At 40.5% G+C, this 15,495-nt stretch overlaps 1 protein-coding gene across 1 annotated transcript in view; it reads right to left on the bottom strand.

Moving 5' to 3' along the window:
• Nucleotides 1-15,495, bottom strand: part of RNF10 (ring finger protein 10) — a 31,014-nt gene that overhangs the window by 4,254 nt on the left and 11,265 nt on the right. Inside the window, exons 3-14 of the mRNA XM_017661237.3 lie at nt 14,066-14,265; nt 11,466-11,556; nt 10,308-10,492; nt 10,092-10,228; nt 7,708-7,868; nt 6,315-6,440; nt 5,780-6,056; nt 5,443-5,576; nt 4,337-4,454; nt 3,997-4,098; nt 2,879-3,031; nt 749-849 (exon numbers count right to left, since the gene is read on the bottom strand). Of these exons, the coding sequence (XP_017516726.3) occupies nt 749-849; nt 2,879-3,031; nt 3,997-4,098; nt 4,337-4,454; nt 5,443-5,576; nt 5,780-6,056; nt 6,315-6,440; nt 7,708-7,868; nt 10,092-10,228; nt 10,308-10,492; nt 11,466-11,556; nt 14,066-14,265 (1,785 nt within the window). The remainder of the gene's footprint in view (nt 1-748; nt 850-2,878; nt 3,032-3,996; nt 4,099-4,336; nt 4,455-5,442; nt 5,577-5,779; nt 6,057-6,314; nt 6,441-7,707; nt 7,869-10,091; nt 10,229-10,307; nt 10,493-11,465; nt 11,557-14,065; nt 14,266-15,495) is intronic.

Genomic DNA, 15,495 nt, shown 5'->3' with positions numbered 1-15,495 from the left:
AGGATTGCTCTATTATTTTACCCTCCTTGACTTCAGGACTCTATTTACCAAAGTTCATTTTCTGCTTATTTCTTAGCACAAACTGCTGTTTGTATGTGAAACATCCATTGTCAACTGCTCTGAAGAACCGTTAAGCTAATAATTTCAAATTAGTCACCAAAAAGTTAACACTAACGTCTTATGGAGGTGCTTGTCAAGCTGTCCATTGATTTTCCTCAGTTATCTGAATACAGGAATGCTGAGCGTTTGCTTATTGTTTAAAGATTAATTAATTAAGTGATTTGACATCAAGTCTCACTAGCCTAGTGTTCCCCAACCCACCTCCCCAAGGAAGCTGGTTTGGCTAGTTACAGGAGAACTAAGACAACCTTTCACTTTCCAAAGTGAAGAGTAACGATTTACTATATGTAACACCTGAATCAGAGGTCCTAGAACCAGGCTGAGATGAATTAAAATTGACTGCCTGGAACTTGTGCTCAGTATACAAGTTTCTAAGCACTTGGTAAATAACTAAAACTCATGATTCTCCCTCAGCTACTCTTGGCCTCCTTCCTTGTTAAGTCTAGGGTAATACCCAAGACTAAATCCACGTACTTCCTTCTTAAGAAAGTCTTCCATATTATTACAGTCAATGGAACACCAGCCTGTAAGTCTTGTCCCTTCCCCACAGAGGGATTTCCAGAAAGAACAAGCAGTAAAGTTCATGTAAATAAATACCCTTGGGCTGCTTCCCAAGCAAAGGGTTTACCTGGGCAAAGGAAGGGAAGGGAGAGTCTTCTTCCAGACTCCCAACGCAGAATGAAGGACTGCCCTGACTGGCAGTGGGTGACAGAGGGGTCAGCAGAAAGTCTGAAAGGGAACCAGAGACCTGATTACATGAATCAAGTAACAAGAGAGAACAGATGTACAAAAAAAGCTTTGTTATAGAAATCAGCAGACTGTTTTTTTAATCTGAAGATATGGTGACTGAAAATATGGTCAGGTGTCAAATATGAATGTATAAAAATCTTCTTGCTGTCCTGTCAGTCATATTACATGTATTTTATATTTGTGGGCAATACTGAAGGTTTCTTTTTTGTGTAAACTCTAATTTCTATCAAGGTGTCATGGATTTTTAAAATTAATATTTCACTGCAATTGTCTCAGCATTGGTTAACTTATTTTTGCCAGGAACATTATTGATCAAGCAAATAAATTGAACAGCATTTGAGGGGGAAAAAAAGAGAGAAGAGAGGAGCCCTGAGACAGATCCAGATAATCACCAACCCTACCTCAAAAGCAATCCTTAAATCTAACTTCAACTCTGCTATATTCTTACAAAGCCAAGAACATCGCCTATTATTCAGATAGGGAGAGAAAAGTTTAGTGATTATAGTAACACTAGAAGGCATGGGAGAAGAACCCTTTCCACATCAGCTAGCTCTCAAGGCCTAGATATAAGACTGTCACGGACTGGTTCTGTATGGATGAAAAGACTTCAAGAAACAGACACAAAATTTAATCAGGTCAGCCTTTATGTTCCAGCCAGCACATGTCTATGACCTGGGACGGTCCAGAATCCAAAATACACACACCAACAAAAGCCAGCATGAAGGTGCAAGCTTTTTTCCTGATAATCCATAAATAACACTCTTCTTCATCCTTGCTGACCTAGAGGTGACCATTTACCACAGATCAGTCCACCCACTGCCCTGATCACTGCTGGTAGGAAGGCGCCTAGTCACTCTCCCAGGAGCAGGCCCTTCCCTAGTCACCCAGAGCTGTTTAAATGTTCTAGCCTAAATACATTACAGCCCACAACTCCAGAAAAGCTAGTATATGAAGATACAATCTTTTTATCACAGGTAATGTAACAGATGTTCAGCCATACATATTCCTTTGAAAAGCAGCTCTCTTAAACTGAAGAGCCAGGTTCTAGCCCCAGTTCCTGCCACTAAGATCCTGCATCAGCCTCAAGCTCCTACAGGCTTATCACAAAAGTCACCCAGTTTTAAATATTCTTATCTTGGACATATTGTTAAAAATGCCTAACAAGAGACATACAGTTTTATCAAAAACTGCCAGGTGGATGAAAAACAAAAGATAGCTGTCTGAAATTGTAGTAACCCCTTCTTAAAGTGTTTCACTTCTTAACATATGAATACATTCTCTATATATAAGAAAATAATATTTTTTACAGGCCAAAGGCCTCTTCAAACAACCTCTCAATCTTCATCTCACGCCTTAGAGTGGAGCACACACCATTACCAGTTTGGAACGTAATCATCCCAGTATTTTTCTATACATTTAGATAATGAAATGCTTTGTTTTCTGTTTTTCTTTAAACCCACAATTGGTATCATGTTTTGTCCTGTTTTGTGACTTCCTTTTATATTAAAGGTCTACCTACCCATTAGTTCATGAAGAGAGCTATTTCCTTCTTCAATAGGTGAAAGTATTTCATACTACAAATGCTATACTTTAGCTACTTCCCCTAATAATAGACTTTGCAGGCTTTTTTTTGAACTACTATAAACAATGCTACAATAAAGAGACACATAAGAAATATGCTTAAGCATATTGGGGGAGTATCTCAAAGGTAATCTAGAAGTAAGACAGATGGGTCACAGGGAAGCATCTAGATATAGCCATCCTGCCCTATGAGCTGCCTTGAGGTTTTTAGAAGCTAGCAGGGCATAAGATAGTACAGCCAATGGGAAAGATGAATCAAACGACAAGAATCTGATATACCTCAGGAATATATTAACTACCCAAAGAAAGGTTAGTTACCTAAAGACACCCACCATGAATAAGTTACAGTCATAAATACAAACTGGCTTTGCTTAATGTCTGTGGCTAGTGGCCAGGTTCATTCTTTAAATCCCAACTCTACATTTACCTGCTTGGGAGCCTGGACTTCTAAGAGAAGAAAGGGAGAGAGCCCCATGGCCCTCCGTGCTGGTGGGACCCAAGGCAGAATCAGAGGAGCAGGTATAGGAATTGAAGGCAGGAAACTGCTGTAGATTCTCTAGGGGAATGTGGACTTCTGGGTCTGCAAAGGAAAGATGAGAATGGTGGGCCCAATGACAGGACTCCACAAATCTTTTCCAACAGTTGAGGACAGACAATATGAATCCCCCATGGGTCTGAAGGATTTAGGCAGAGGCTTTAAAACATTTACAGTAACTGTCACTTTATGTCTTTGCTTTAATATAAAAGCCTTGTTTCTAACTTTGTAATTGAAGCTGGGTGATAAACATGGGGGTTAATTATACTGTTCTACATACCTGTTTGAATATTTCCTTAATAAAAAAAAGTTAAAACAAAAACCCCTCTTTCTGCACCATCAGTTCTCTCAAGCATTTAGGACATGTGCCAAACAGCTAAACAGAACTGGGACTCCAGCTGTGTATTTATCCCAGCCGGCGAAGTAAAATGGCTAAGTCCTTCCCCTAGCCGAGGACTCACCTCCTTGTTTTCTAGAGAATAACCAGACCCTCATGTCACACTCACCTCTGGAGTTCAATAAAGCTTACATTAGAGAACCAGATCAAAAGACTATAGTTCTGGTATAAGAGAGCTCTTAAATAAAACTTCCTGTGTATACTTCCTAGTTTAAGGTTTCTACTACATCGGACCCTCTGGACAGACCTGCTGTGTGTGACTCCCTTTAACAGAGGCCAAAAGGTGGGGTCAATGTTCTATCCAGAGAGCATGTGGGACAATTATCCTCAGAATTCAGCAGATCTCCAGTTCCCTTCCCAGAAATAGGCTTTTTCACCAACTATACCAAGGATTAATTTAATCTTACTCCTTACTATGTGCTTCGACCTGTGTTAACACACTTAATTCTCAAATAAGCCTATGAAAGAGGTACTATCATGATTCATACCTAAGAGTTGAAGAAAACAAGTGGCACAGCTAAGATATGAATCTAAGCAGCAGGGCTCCTGAGTACAGGCACCCAGCCTCTGTACAATAATTCACAGCTCTACTAGTCCAAGTTTTTGAACTTACACTTGCCCTGTTTCTTGTTCTCCTCCATCTCAATCCTGCGCTCTCGGCGGTGTTCCTCCCGAGCCTTCTTCTGTCGCTGGCGCTTCCTTTTCTCAATGTCATCTGTGGGTTGGTCAGGTTGTGAGGAGGCAGACCCAGGACAACCTGGCCATTAACTCCTCCCAGTGACTAGTAGTTCAGGCCACACAAGTGGGCCCAGCTGGACTGGATGAACAGATGGAGTGTATCAGGAAGTACTGAGACTCATGATACAGCTCCTTAACTCCTCCCACACTGGGTTTCTTGTCACAAGAATCCCTGAACTCCACTATGAAGAGAAGCAAAGTCAGGGTGTTCTCACCTGAGAATATCTCTAGAGTTTCCTTAGAGACAACAGGAGGCTGGAGAGCCAGTTCACAGATACTGAACTCACAGGTGAGTGGCAAGTGAGAGAGGTATCTATGACGCTGTCGGACATCCTACAACAGAAAAGGAACCAACCCTCAAATAAGACCAGGCCTGACTCTGAGGGCAGGGTTCCCACCCGAGATACCCAACAGTATACACACACTCAGACAGCACTGGGGCTCTCAGAGAGTAGTTCTCAAGTTATTACCATTTCAAAAAGCCAAAGAGTAATGGTCAGTTAACCTACCCTATGGTAGAATAAGCAACCAAAAACAGTGTTTTGGTTTGTGCTACAAATGAATGAATTGAGCCCGGTAAAAAAAATCTAAAGCTCAACAGCTGTTTCTGATTTTCTGGGGTCCACAACTAAGGGGAAAGAACAAGGAAGGTAAGAATTACTTGTGGATGAAAAACCTAGGAACTACTGACAGAACTAATGGTAACTGGGAAAGCAGACAAAGCAGATTTCCCTACTGAATGAACCTTGGCCTAAAACAGTAAAAAGTCCATCAACTTAACATTCTTTTGTTTTCCTGCATGTTTGATGGAAAGTTTATAATACTCAAAGAACCTCTAATTTTAGGCTTCTAACAAATTTGTGATCAATACAGGGATACTCTTAGAGGGCAAAAATTCACATACGTAAATTATCAGACAGTAATTAACAGGTATCTGCTAAGCCAAAAATGCACCTCAAGCTCATGCAAGCTAGCTTAAAGCCTCCAAGGACTTTATGTTTTCTTGGACATTTCTCCCAGGCAATAAGGAGAAAGAGAAAAAACAAACTCATCTTGAATGAAAGCAGGAGACATCTATATTTCCAAACCACAATAAATGAACCTGTGAAGCAGAGAGCTATGGTGACAGCCTTAAAACCCAGCACGGTAGGGAAACACCATTCAACTCTTAAAAAATCCATGGGCACTATCACTTACAAAAATAAGCTTAATACAAAACTGAAGGTCTTGTAAATTTGTGAACTTGGGTTGCCTAGGCCCACCCTGAAGACATTAGGTTAATGCTGCTTTCCAACCCCCACCTCTAAGTGCAGGACCTTACCTCAGACATGGAGTACCCGGCGATCTCCACCACCATGGCCGAGATCTTCTCAGGGCTGTGCTCCAGGCTGCCATACTCGCGCACAAGGCAACGCACATTCACAGGGTGCAGGAACATGTGCTGCCCATCCTCCGCTGAAGACAAGCGGTTGTATCACACAATAGCCTTGGCCAGTCCTCAACACAGAGTTTCCTCCTTACCCCCTCATAGCTAGGCCTGCTCTCCCTCCCCAACACCCAGGATCTAGTAACAATGCCTCCCTTTCTGCTTACAAAGCCAGGTCATCTCTCTGAAACACCTCTGTGTTAACCTAGCTCTCCTCCTCAGGGACCCTTACCTTGGTAAAAGTAATAACAAGGAGAGCTGCTCAGGTGTGTGAAGCCCGGCTTAGTGATGGGTTTCTTCTGGCTGGACTCGGTACAAATGGTCCCCTCTCCAAGATTGTCATCTGCTAACTCTGAGTCATCACAGGCCTCCAACAACCCCTCGGGCTCTGGTTCAGACACTGCTTCCTCTTCCTCCACCAGAGGGAGAGCAAGAGGACGAGGAGCAGAGCCCAGAGAACGAACGTCGGCGGTTTCTTCATCAAAAGCAGAGAGATACTCCAGCACACCCTGTGGGGACAAATTTTAGGTCAACAAAAAGTACATGTGGCAAAGGTAGGCACAGGCACCAAGCTCTCTGGATGTTTACCTTAGCTATCACATCCACTGATTTAACACCCCTGAGTAAAAAACTAGTAAGCACACAGAAGTACTCATAATCCCCTCTTCTCCCACCCAAGTCCAGGTCCATCAGCATCAGTGCTGACCACCTCAAGAGCAGCATTTGAGGAATGGCAGCCATTCAGTCTTTACCAGGGACACACTAACCTTCCTGGGTTGAAAAACAGACTCCTTCGCCAAGGGAGCCATCAGCACCAATTGTTCCAGAGCAGCCTCGACACCAGTGACCTCCCCTCTGCTTTCAGCCAATCCTGACAGAGCTTCTTCCCGAGCCTAGACCACCAAGAGAAGACCAGAGAAAGCTAAGTTTCTAGGAACACACTTATAGTTTGAAAGGCAAAGACTTACAATGGCCTGTGTCAACAGAAGTAAAAAGGCAACAAGACCCAATGGAAGAGTTTAAGTGCTTAAAATTGTTAATCTGTAAGGGAAACAGGAAACAAAAGCATCTGGTCCTCAAATGGGATGTTATTCTGCTTAGCATCTCTGATGACGACAATGACAACACTACACAAAAGCTTCATGAACAGAAATCCAAGAACACATAACTAGTTTAGCTTTTATGAACTGCACTTAGAGAGCGCCTCAGCACAGGAGGTAGGGGGTTGGTCACCCCACCTCAACCTGGACAGCTCAACTTCTTTGTAGCTTTTCTTCTATATGAAATGCATTTGAACAAATGGTCTGTATTGTAGAAAGAAAATAAAAATAAAATACACAGGACCCTGTCCAAGGAGGACTTAGGAGTCAGAGAGACAGGAATTCAAATACCAACTTAACCTCTTACTAATGTCCCCAAGCAAATTACCTAACCCATGACTCCATTTTCTCATCCATGGAAGAGGACAGTTCTATCACACCAGGATATGAAGCTTAAGTGAGATAAATGTATGTACAGTACCTTAGCACAGGCCTGTCTCATGCCAATCACTCTCTAAGCAAGGGCTTTTGTTGTTCTAATATAATCAGTGACTCTCAAAACGTGGTCTGGGAATGAGCAACATCATTATCACCCTGGAATTTGTTATGATGCAAATTATTAATCCTCCTGAGGTCAGACCTACCCACTCTCTCAGGGAGAAGCCCAGCAACCAGTTACTCCGATGCTGGTTAAAGCTTAAAAGAATCCCTGTTGTAGAAGACACAGGACATAGGGAGTTTTGTATTTAGATAACTCCTGCTGCTCCAAAATCCTCAGCAGGTATTGACAGGGCCTGGAGAAAGGCCGTAATACTTTCTCCACAATGTCTATCAAATAAAACATCTCTAAAAATAATTCCAAGTGCTTTCCTAGAAAATAAAAACCCTACCTTGCTTAATGAAGAATACAGCTAACCTGTCTCAGTTATAAAATCATTTTTACTTGTTCTTTGCAGCTCCAGACAACACTTTAAAAACCACTAGGCTGGCCCTTCCCTCCCATCACTGAAGCCAGAGCAGATCGGCTTTCTTAGCCACTCCCTGCTTACTACCTCGCATGTATGTGGGGCTGCAGTGACTCATCCTCACCATCCCACCCTGTGTCCAGTGCGTATCTCACCTTGAGTTCCTGGATAGCTGCCTCAATAAAGCAGGACTCGGGAGTGTGCTTCTCCTCTGCCAGCTGCTGCTCTAGCGCTATTTTCTCTTCCTGAACTACCCGGCACAGCACCTGCTCCTTAGAGGCCAGCAGCAACTTGGAGTACTGGCTGTGCTGTTCATCTGCAAAAGGCCAGCAAGAGCACAAAACACAGCACACAAGGCTCAGGACCATGTGGCTGAACAGGACTTTCACACAGTTTTTCTAAGGTGAAGATGGAGTAATTCAGTCTAATTTCCTAAAAATAATTTAGCAAGGACCTTAATATAAGGTTAATAGCTCTGACCTCTTAAGACAAGAAATCTATTCCACAAAAGCCAAAGACACAGTCAAAAATTTAGTCAGAAGATATTCATTAGTTACAGCCTCCTCTGTACTATCAGAAAACCTGAAACCAACCAGTAAATCCAGTAATAAAGAGACAGCACATTCATTAAAGATATTTTTGCAGACATTAAAAATGATTTTCTAAGAAGGGGCACTTAGTGACAAGGAGAAATACCCACACTATGTGGGAAAAAAGCAGATGCCAGAGTAAAAAACTTAAACCTAATCTCACAAAAATATACATGCAGATAAAAAATATACAATGAACATTCTGGGGGTGCCTCTGGATACAGTATAATGGATGATTCATTTTCTTTACTTCCTTCCCCATATTATCTCTATTAAAAAAAAAATTTTAAACAATGTTATCTTTTGAGAAATGCTTGAAATGCCATTTTCTGATCCTACTATCATAGTACCTGCCCAGAGATACTCATTTAACAAATTTGAATGTACCTGCCAAATATTTAGCTAAACCTATGCATGCCCATGCTCATAAAGGTTTGTCCATAAATGATTAAATATGGATTTTGTTTTTCATAAAGTATGTCCTGAAGTCCTTCAAAATGTTAAGAGATCTATCCCATTTTTACCTTCTGTATTGTGCTCCACAATATATATAATGCTATGATACACTCTACTAAAGTTCCTTGTAGAACATTTTAATTATTGTCAATTTCCATTATATCGTAATAAAATCGGTACATATGCTCCTTTGTACAAAAGATTTCTAAGAGATACCTAAAGATAAATGCTAATCAAAGGTTGTGCTTATTTTAAATATGACCAAATTGCCCCCCAAAAGGTTTCATAGATTATATTCTCACAAAGAACAAGAGTACCCATTTCTCCACTCCTGCCAAATACCAGTGTTCCCAAAGTCTTTTTTTCCCATGAATCTAACAGGCATTTTGATTTGCACTTGCATAACTAACTGTTAGCAAAGTTAGATCACTGTAGGTACTTGGAAGTTATCCTAATATCCATTTCATGGAATGCTCTGTCACATGCTTAGCCCATTCTACTATGTTATTAATCTAATTTGTAGAACATGTTCTAGATGTTAATCTTTATATTTATTTATTTATTTTTGCTTTTTCATATAATGGTTTTTTTTATCGAAGCATTGATTTATACAATCTTGTATTGGTTTCAAGTATACAACACAATGGTTCAACAGTTATCCATATTATTAAATCCTCACCCCCAGTACTGCAGTTAATATCTGTCAATATAGGAAGATATTACAGAAATCTTAAGTTTTAAATGTGTAAGCCTTCCCCCAGTTTATCTGCTGACTTTGAAGAATCTTATCTGATTTCATTCTCATAAAATCAAATTTACCTTTCCTTTCATAGCATCTGTGGTTTCAAATATCCATCCATATCTGAGGATTTATAAAGATACTGTCCTATATTACCCTTTAAAAGTTTTGGATTTTTAAAAATTTCATTCTTCAATCCATCAGGAATTTATTTTTATGAATGAGACAGAGATCATTTTAGTTTTTTTTTTTCTGTAAGAAGAGTTGATTTATTTCAATACTATTTATTGAAAAATCTTTGCCCAAAAATTGAAATGCCACTTTAATCTATGCTCATTTCTCCATGGAGTACAGGGAATACAACCCTTGCACTTTCTCCTCTATAAGCACTTATCACACTGTATATCCTAGTTGACTGGCTACCAGTGTGTCTTCTATTAGACTAACAAGTTCCTAGAAGACAAGTGCCAAGGCTGGCTGACTGTGGAATTCCCAAATCTGGGCACAGTGCCAGACACTATACTATTCAACAAAGCCTTGTAAAATGAAAAATTAATATATACCTAACAGAACCAAACTTGAAACTAGGAAATAAACCTCTGGAAATTCTACCCTAACTTACTGCAATCCTATTAGTAATTTGGAAATGTTAGAAATGGTTTGCCCAAAGGCTAAATTTGATAGTAGAAAAATATATTTAGTAGCCTTAAGGGTGTACCAAGGATTATTTGCCCCCAAAATGAACCAAACTCACCTCCTAGATGAATAGGATGGTCCACATTCATCCACTTGGATTTGGGCAAGGCCACCAACACACCTTTCTGCCTCTTCATCAGCTGCATTGTAATGGTATCACCAACAGCATACTGACGTGACTCTGTGGCAACAACACTGTGACATGGACATTTAGATGTAGCAGGGCAAGGAGTTAGCAGACTGGGGCCTCATATGGTAAACGTCTCCATCTCACCTCTTGAGATCCTTCTTATGCACAGAACTGTAACATATAGGACATTTACTCCAAGTCTTCTCACTCAGTGAAAGATAGTGCAGGATGCATGCCCAGCAGAAAATGTGTCCACAACGGGTTATCTTGGCGGCAGTAGGTGGATACAGGCATATTGGGCAAGATGGCACTTCATGGCTACAAATGCGCTAAAACAAACAAAATGCCACCCCAAGCTATACTTCTTTCAGAATTGATTAGGGATGGTCCAAGGTAAAACCTCTCCTCTCCCATCCCCAGTCATCTCCATGAAATTGTTCAACAATGCAGGTGAATGTATGACATCATTTTAAGCAAATCATTAAGGAAACCACAACAATGGTTTAATATAAAACGACTACATAATAGGTTATTTTGGAGGTTCTACATCAAAGGAGAAAAATGACAGAAATCAATATATAGTCCAATTTACAAAGACTTATACATACACAAACATACATAAAGGTATAAAAGGGTCGAGAAGTAACATCCCAGTAATTTTCAAGGGAGGAGCCAAGGAGACTTTCACTTTATATGCATCTGTTTTTTTAAACTAATGCATATAAAACAAGTTTCATAGGCCTTCTATGTCATTCTCAAATGATTTTACGAATTTTCACAGTCACAGGAGTTCATGCTTTGGGGGCCTATCATTTTGAAACGTATTCTGCATCACATAACCTAGAAGAGCAAGGGGATACTCAGAGCTCATAAATCTTCAACAGAAAACAAATACAGCAGTAGCTTGCATATAAGTACAGCCATTGGCTGTACAAGGCTGATGCCTAATTCGATACTGATTACTACCAATGGCTACCAGCAAAGCAATGTCCACATAACGAGCCCACCCTAGGTCATCAGGGGGGTAACCAGAGACCCTCATATATTTTCCTAGTTACTTCTTGCCAGGAAGGAGGAGGTAGTAGATAAAACTTGCTTTTATACCTTCAGATCAGAGCCCTCCAACTCCCCAGTTCCACAGGCCAGTGTCAACTAGAGGGCACAAATGAACTACAGGAAACACCAGGACCGACCTCTGGGAATTATCTATAGTAAGGCCAAGTGGAACAGGCCATCAGTAGTGAACCCACTGTGTCACCACAGTATCCACTAACAGTTTATCAACTTAGCTGAGCTACTCACCACTTGTTCCACAAAGTCCCAGTTGACTAAGGTATCAGGATCAGCAAAATGAACTGTGTAGTCTTGATCTTCAGACACCACAAATTGGCAGCTAGAAACAGGTAGGAAGACAAGGAAAAGGGAGACTGTCAGAATTCAGCCACAAGCCCTTAGCAGAAAATCATATCGCTACTTCAATCAGAAATCAAATGCAAGCCACCAGCAGCCATGGTTTGTGAAGCACTGAACTAACCAAGACTAAGATTCTAGTCTCAGTTTCGAGCCCTAGCTCACGGGGGAATCCAAAAACTCTGCAGGCAGACGTCTAAATCCATGAACTTTGTTTCTTTTGCTTCCAAGCCCAGCCTAGCTGCCCCATAGGACTCCCCTGAGCTAAAATTAATCAATCCTCCATAATCAATTCTCTATCAATCAGCAGGAAGCCAGATTTCCTCCCTCACCCACAGAAACCCCAGAACACAGACAGTCTTCAAGGCAGTAGAAAAGATTGTTCTCAATCATTTGAGTGGAAGTCTGTATGAAGTACTAAACGGTCACTTCAGTCTAGATGGAAGATTAAAAATTACATTGTATCTAATGCCACACAAAAGAAAACAAAAGGGAATCAGTATTTGAGCAAATGTATGGCAAGCACCCCAACTTATTCAATTCACCCTGAAATCATTCCTCCTTTAAAGGGGAGAGGCTGAATCTCAAAGTGGTTAGGTAAATTACTCTAGGTCAAAAGTATCAGACAGGAAACGAGATATGAGTGGGGTGGAGAGAGAATTAAGGACAGCAAAGGCCACTACAAGAGACTCAGAGCTAACCAGTTAAAACTAGAAATCCAGAAGACCCAGAGTTAATGAATCAATCAGTTAATGCTCAAAAGGCCAGGAGCAACTTGGCCTGGAATGTTTGACTATTCCCCAGATAAGGAAAAGTATCTGAGCACAGCCCATGTCTTGATTGTGTCAATTAGATCATGCCATTGTAAGATTCACTTTAGCCTATTAAAAAGCCCAGCTTATTTTTTTTATTTTGATATCGTTAATGTACAATTACTTGAACAACATTATGGTTACTGGACTCCCCCTATTATCAAGTCCCCCCCACATACCTCATTACAGTCACTGTCCATCAGCTTAGTAAGATGCTATAGAATCATTACTTGTCTTCTCTGTATATACTGCCTTCCCCATGTCCCCACCCTCTCTGTTACATTATGTGTGCTAATCATAATGCCCTGTTTCCCCCCATCCCTCCCTTCCCACCCATCCTCCCTAGTCCCTTTCCCTTTGGTAACTGTTAGTCCATTCTTGGGTTCTGTGAGTCTGCTGCTGTTTTGTTCCTTCAGTTTTTTCTTTGTTGTTATACTCCACAGATGAGTGAAATCATTTGATGCTTGTCTTTCTCTGCCTGGCTTATTTCACTAAGCATAATACCCTCTAGTTCCATCCATGTTGTTGAAAATGGTAGGATTTGTTTTCTTCTTATGGCTGAATAATATTCCATTGTGTATATGTACCACATCTTCTTTATCTATTCATCTACTGATGGACACTTAGGTTGCTTCCATTTCTTGGCTACTGTAAATAGTGCTGTGATAAACATAGGAGTGCATATGTCTTTTTCAAACTTAAAAAGCCCAGCTTATTTTTTAACTTTACCTATATGCTGTTTTTCCTCCTTCAGCCCTAATCAAGTAATTTGCAACTTGGGCAACTAATTTAGCAAGCAGGCCCAGCCGTAAACAACATAGTAAAAGGCAGGAGGGATTACATCTTAAAGGTAAATTTGCATTTTAAAACCCAAGAAGTTAAGAAGATTCTTAAACCCAGGAAGTTAAGAAGTAAGATTCTTAACTTACTCTTTAACAAACAGTATCTCAGCCCACCTTAGGGGCCAGGCAGGCAGTCATTTGATCTGCTCCCAGACCAAGAAGCCCGTATCTCAGGGAGAAATCAGAGCAGTTAATTTCTTGTGTTAATTTTAAATATTCAGAGACCACTTAACAAGTCTGCACCCCCAGCCCTTTGTCACATTCCTGATAAGGGGAACTCTAAACCTTTTAGGACACAACTCTCTCTGAGGTCACCCACACTTTTTAAGTGCATAGACTTTCTCTCCAACCTTTCAGGGTGCCTCTCCTGAGGTCGCCTGCACTTTTTCTCTCTTTAAGTAACTTTAAATAAAACTTTTACTCTGCTCACTACCGTGTCTCTGCCCTTCAATTCTTTGTTGCGGTGGGGACAAGAACCAAGGAAAATACACAATACTCCCCCTAACAAAAGGCCACAAGATTCAAATCTGCGTCTAATTCCAAAGCAAACACCTTTACTACCTCATCATGACATTAAAGCATTATTTAACTCTAGCATTTATTTATTTTTACCATTATATTATTTTAAGCTCCAAGAACATCCACACTTGGAGAGTAGGTTTTGGGCAAACATTTGCCCAAAAAACGAGAGAGACGTCACAAAAAAAAGAAAAGGAAAAGAAGCAGATCAACTCCCTCCGTGCCCCTCTCTCCCCTAGCAGTTTTAAAAGAAGCCTTTTCTCAGCACAATTGCCCAGAAATTCAACTATGCTTCCTTCCTAAGAATAGCCATACTCACTTGGCCTGTAAAAAGAGTTCCTTGTTAAAAGGCTTATGCCCCCACTTGTTCCTTTTTCCCCAGCTGCCATGTCCACTGCCTTCAAAGTGACCTGCCTGGCCACGGGGTTCAAAAGTGAAATTCAACAAGTGGTTCAGGTTGATCTTCTTCGGACCAGAGAACTGGGCAGGGCTGAACTCTGCCCGCTGAGCCTCTGCTACCTAGAGAGAATGAGAGTGAATCAGAGTATTTTAGATTAGGATGACACTTTCTGATTTACAGCAGAATCTGTAACAACCCCTCCTTCTACATGGCTTAAAATATTAATAAGAAATAGGCTTAAAATAAAATAATCTTTCTAAGAGAGGGTAATGCAAAAGTCTACCCAAGATCTAGATGAGAGTAGAGAGAGGAAAAAGAGCCTTTATCATACAATTACTTAAACTGTTTAGTCTGCCCTGTTAAGTGGCAAAACCCATTAATGACATTACCCATTAATGACAAAACCCATCCCAAACTCCTCTAGCTGCCTTGAAACACCAAGATTTTCTTCCTGCTTAATCTTTCAATAGTCCCACAGAATTCCTACACCTTCACTCGTTAGCCACTTGTTCTGTAGTTTGTTTCTAAGTCCATGGAACTGCACTTTGGAGGTGGCTTGCAGGCAGCTGCTAACTGCCATAGGCTTCAGGATCCTGCCACAGACCTCCTAAGACACGCACTGCTATTCACTGTTAATTAAAACTGACAGAATTAGAACACGTAGGCAGACTACCTTTGTGTCCAGAAATACACCCAACCAGCAGATTCAGAAATAGTTTAGAAGGTGGCAAGAAACAGCATATGAGAAATACAACTGCACACAAACATGGAAGAAATCATGTCAGGGTGTTTTTGGTCCTTTTCATATTCCCAAATTGAAGTGGTACAGATGCCTGCTACGTATTAGCTAGTACATTTCTAATCCCACTTTACCATTTAATGTCATAAACATTTTGCCATGTTACTTAATATTAGTATACAGTCACTTTAAATGGATATTAACCATTACATTATGTACTTAGAACTACAATGCCCTAAGTGTAAAAGACTCCAGCTTTTTCACTATAACAAAATAATGCTGTGAAAAATGCACTGTTGGATAGATCTGTGCACAAATATTTGGGAATGTACAATTATTTATTTTGAATGTATAATAGGAATTAGTGGGTCAGAGGAAATGTAAATTTAAAGCTTTTGCTGCTTAGTCAAATTTAGAGATTAGTAAACAGCCCTTGTACATACGTGATAAAGAATCTAAAGAGTACAAGAAGGGACATAGCAAAAGATAACTTACTTTCCAGAGACAACAAATACAGCTTTAAGATATCTGACACATATAGAATCATGGTACATGACCTTTATGATCATATACATACAGTGGCACAGCATACAGTTAGACAATTTCTCTT

The sequence above is a fragment of the Manis javanica genome, chromosome 15 (assembly GCF_040802235.1).
Source record: "Manis javanica isolate MJ-LG chromosome 15, MJ_LKY, whole genome shotgun sequence".
NCBI classification, from domain to species: domain Eukaryota; kingdom Metazoa; phylum Chordata; class Mammalia; order Pholidota; family Manidae; genus Manis; species Manis javanica.
The sequence above is the reverse complement of the archived record's forward strand: the minus strand, read 5'-3'. Positions and strand labels throughout refer to the sequence as shown.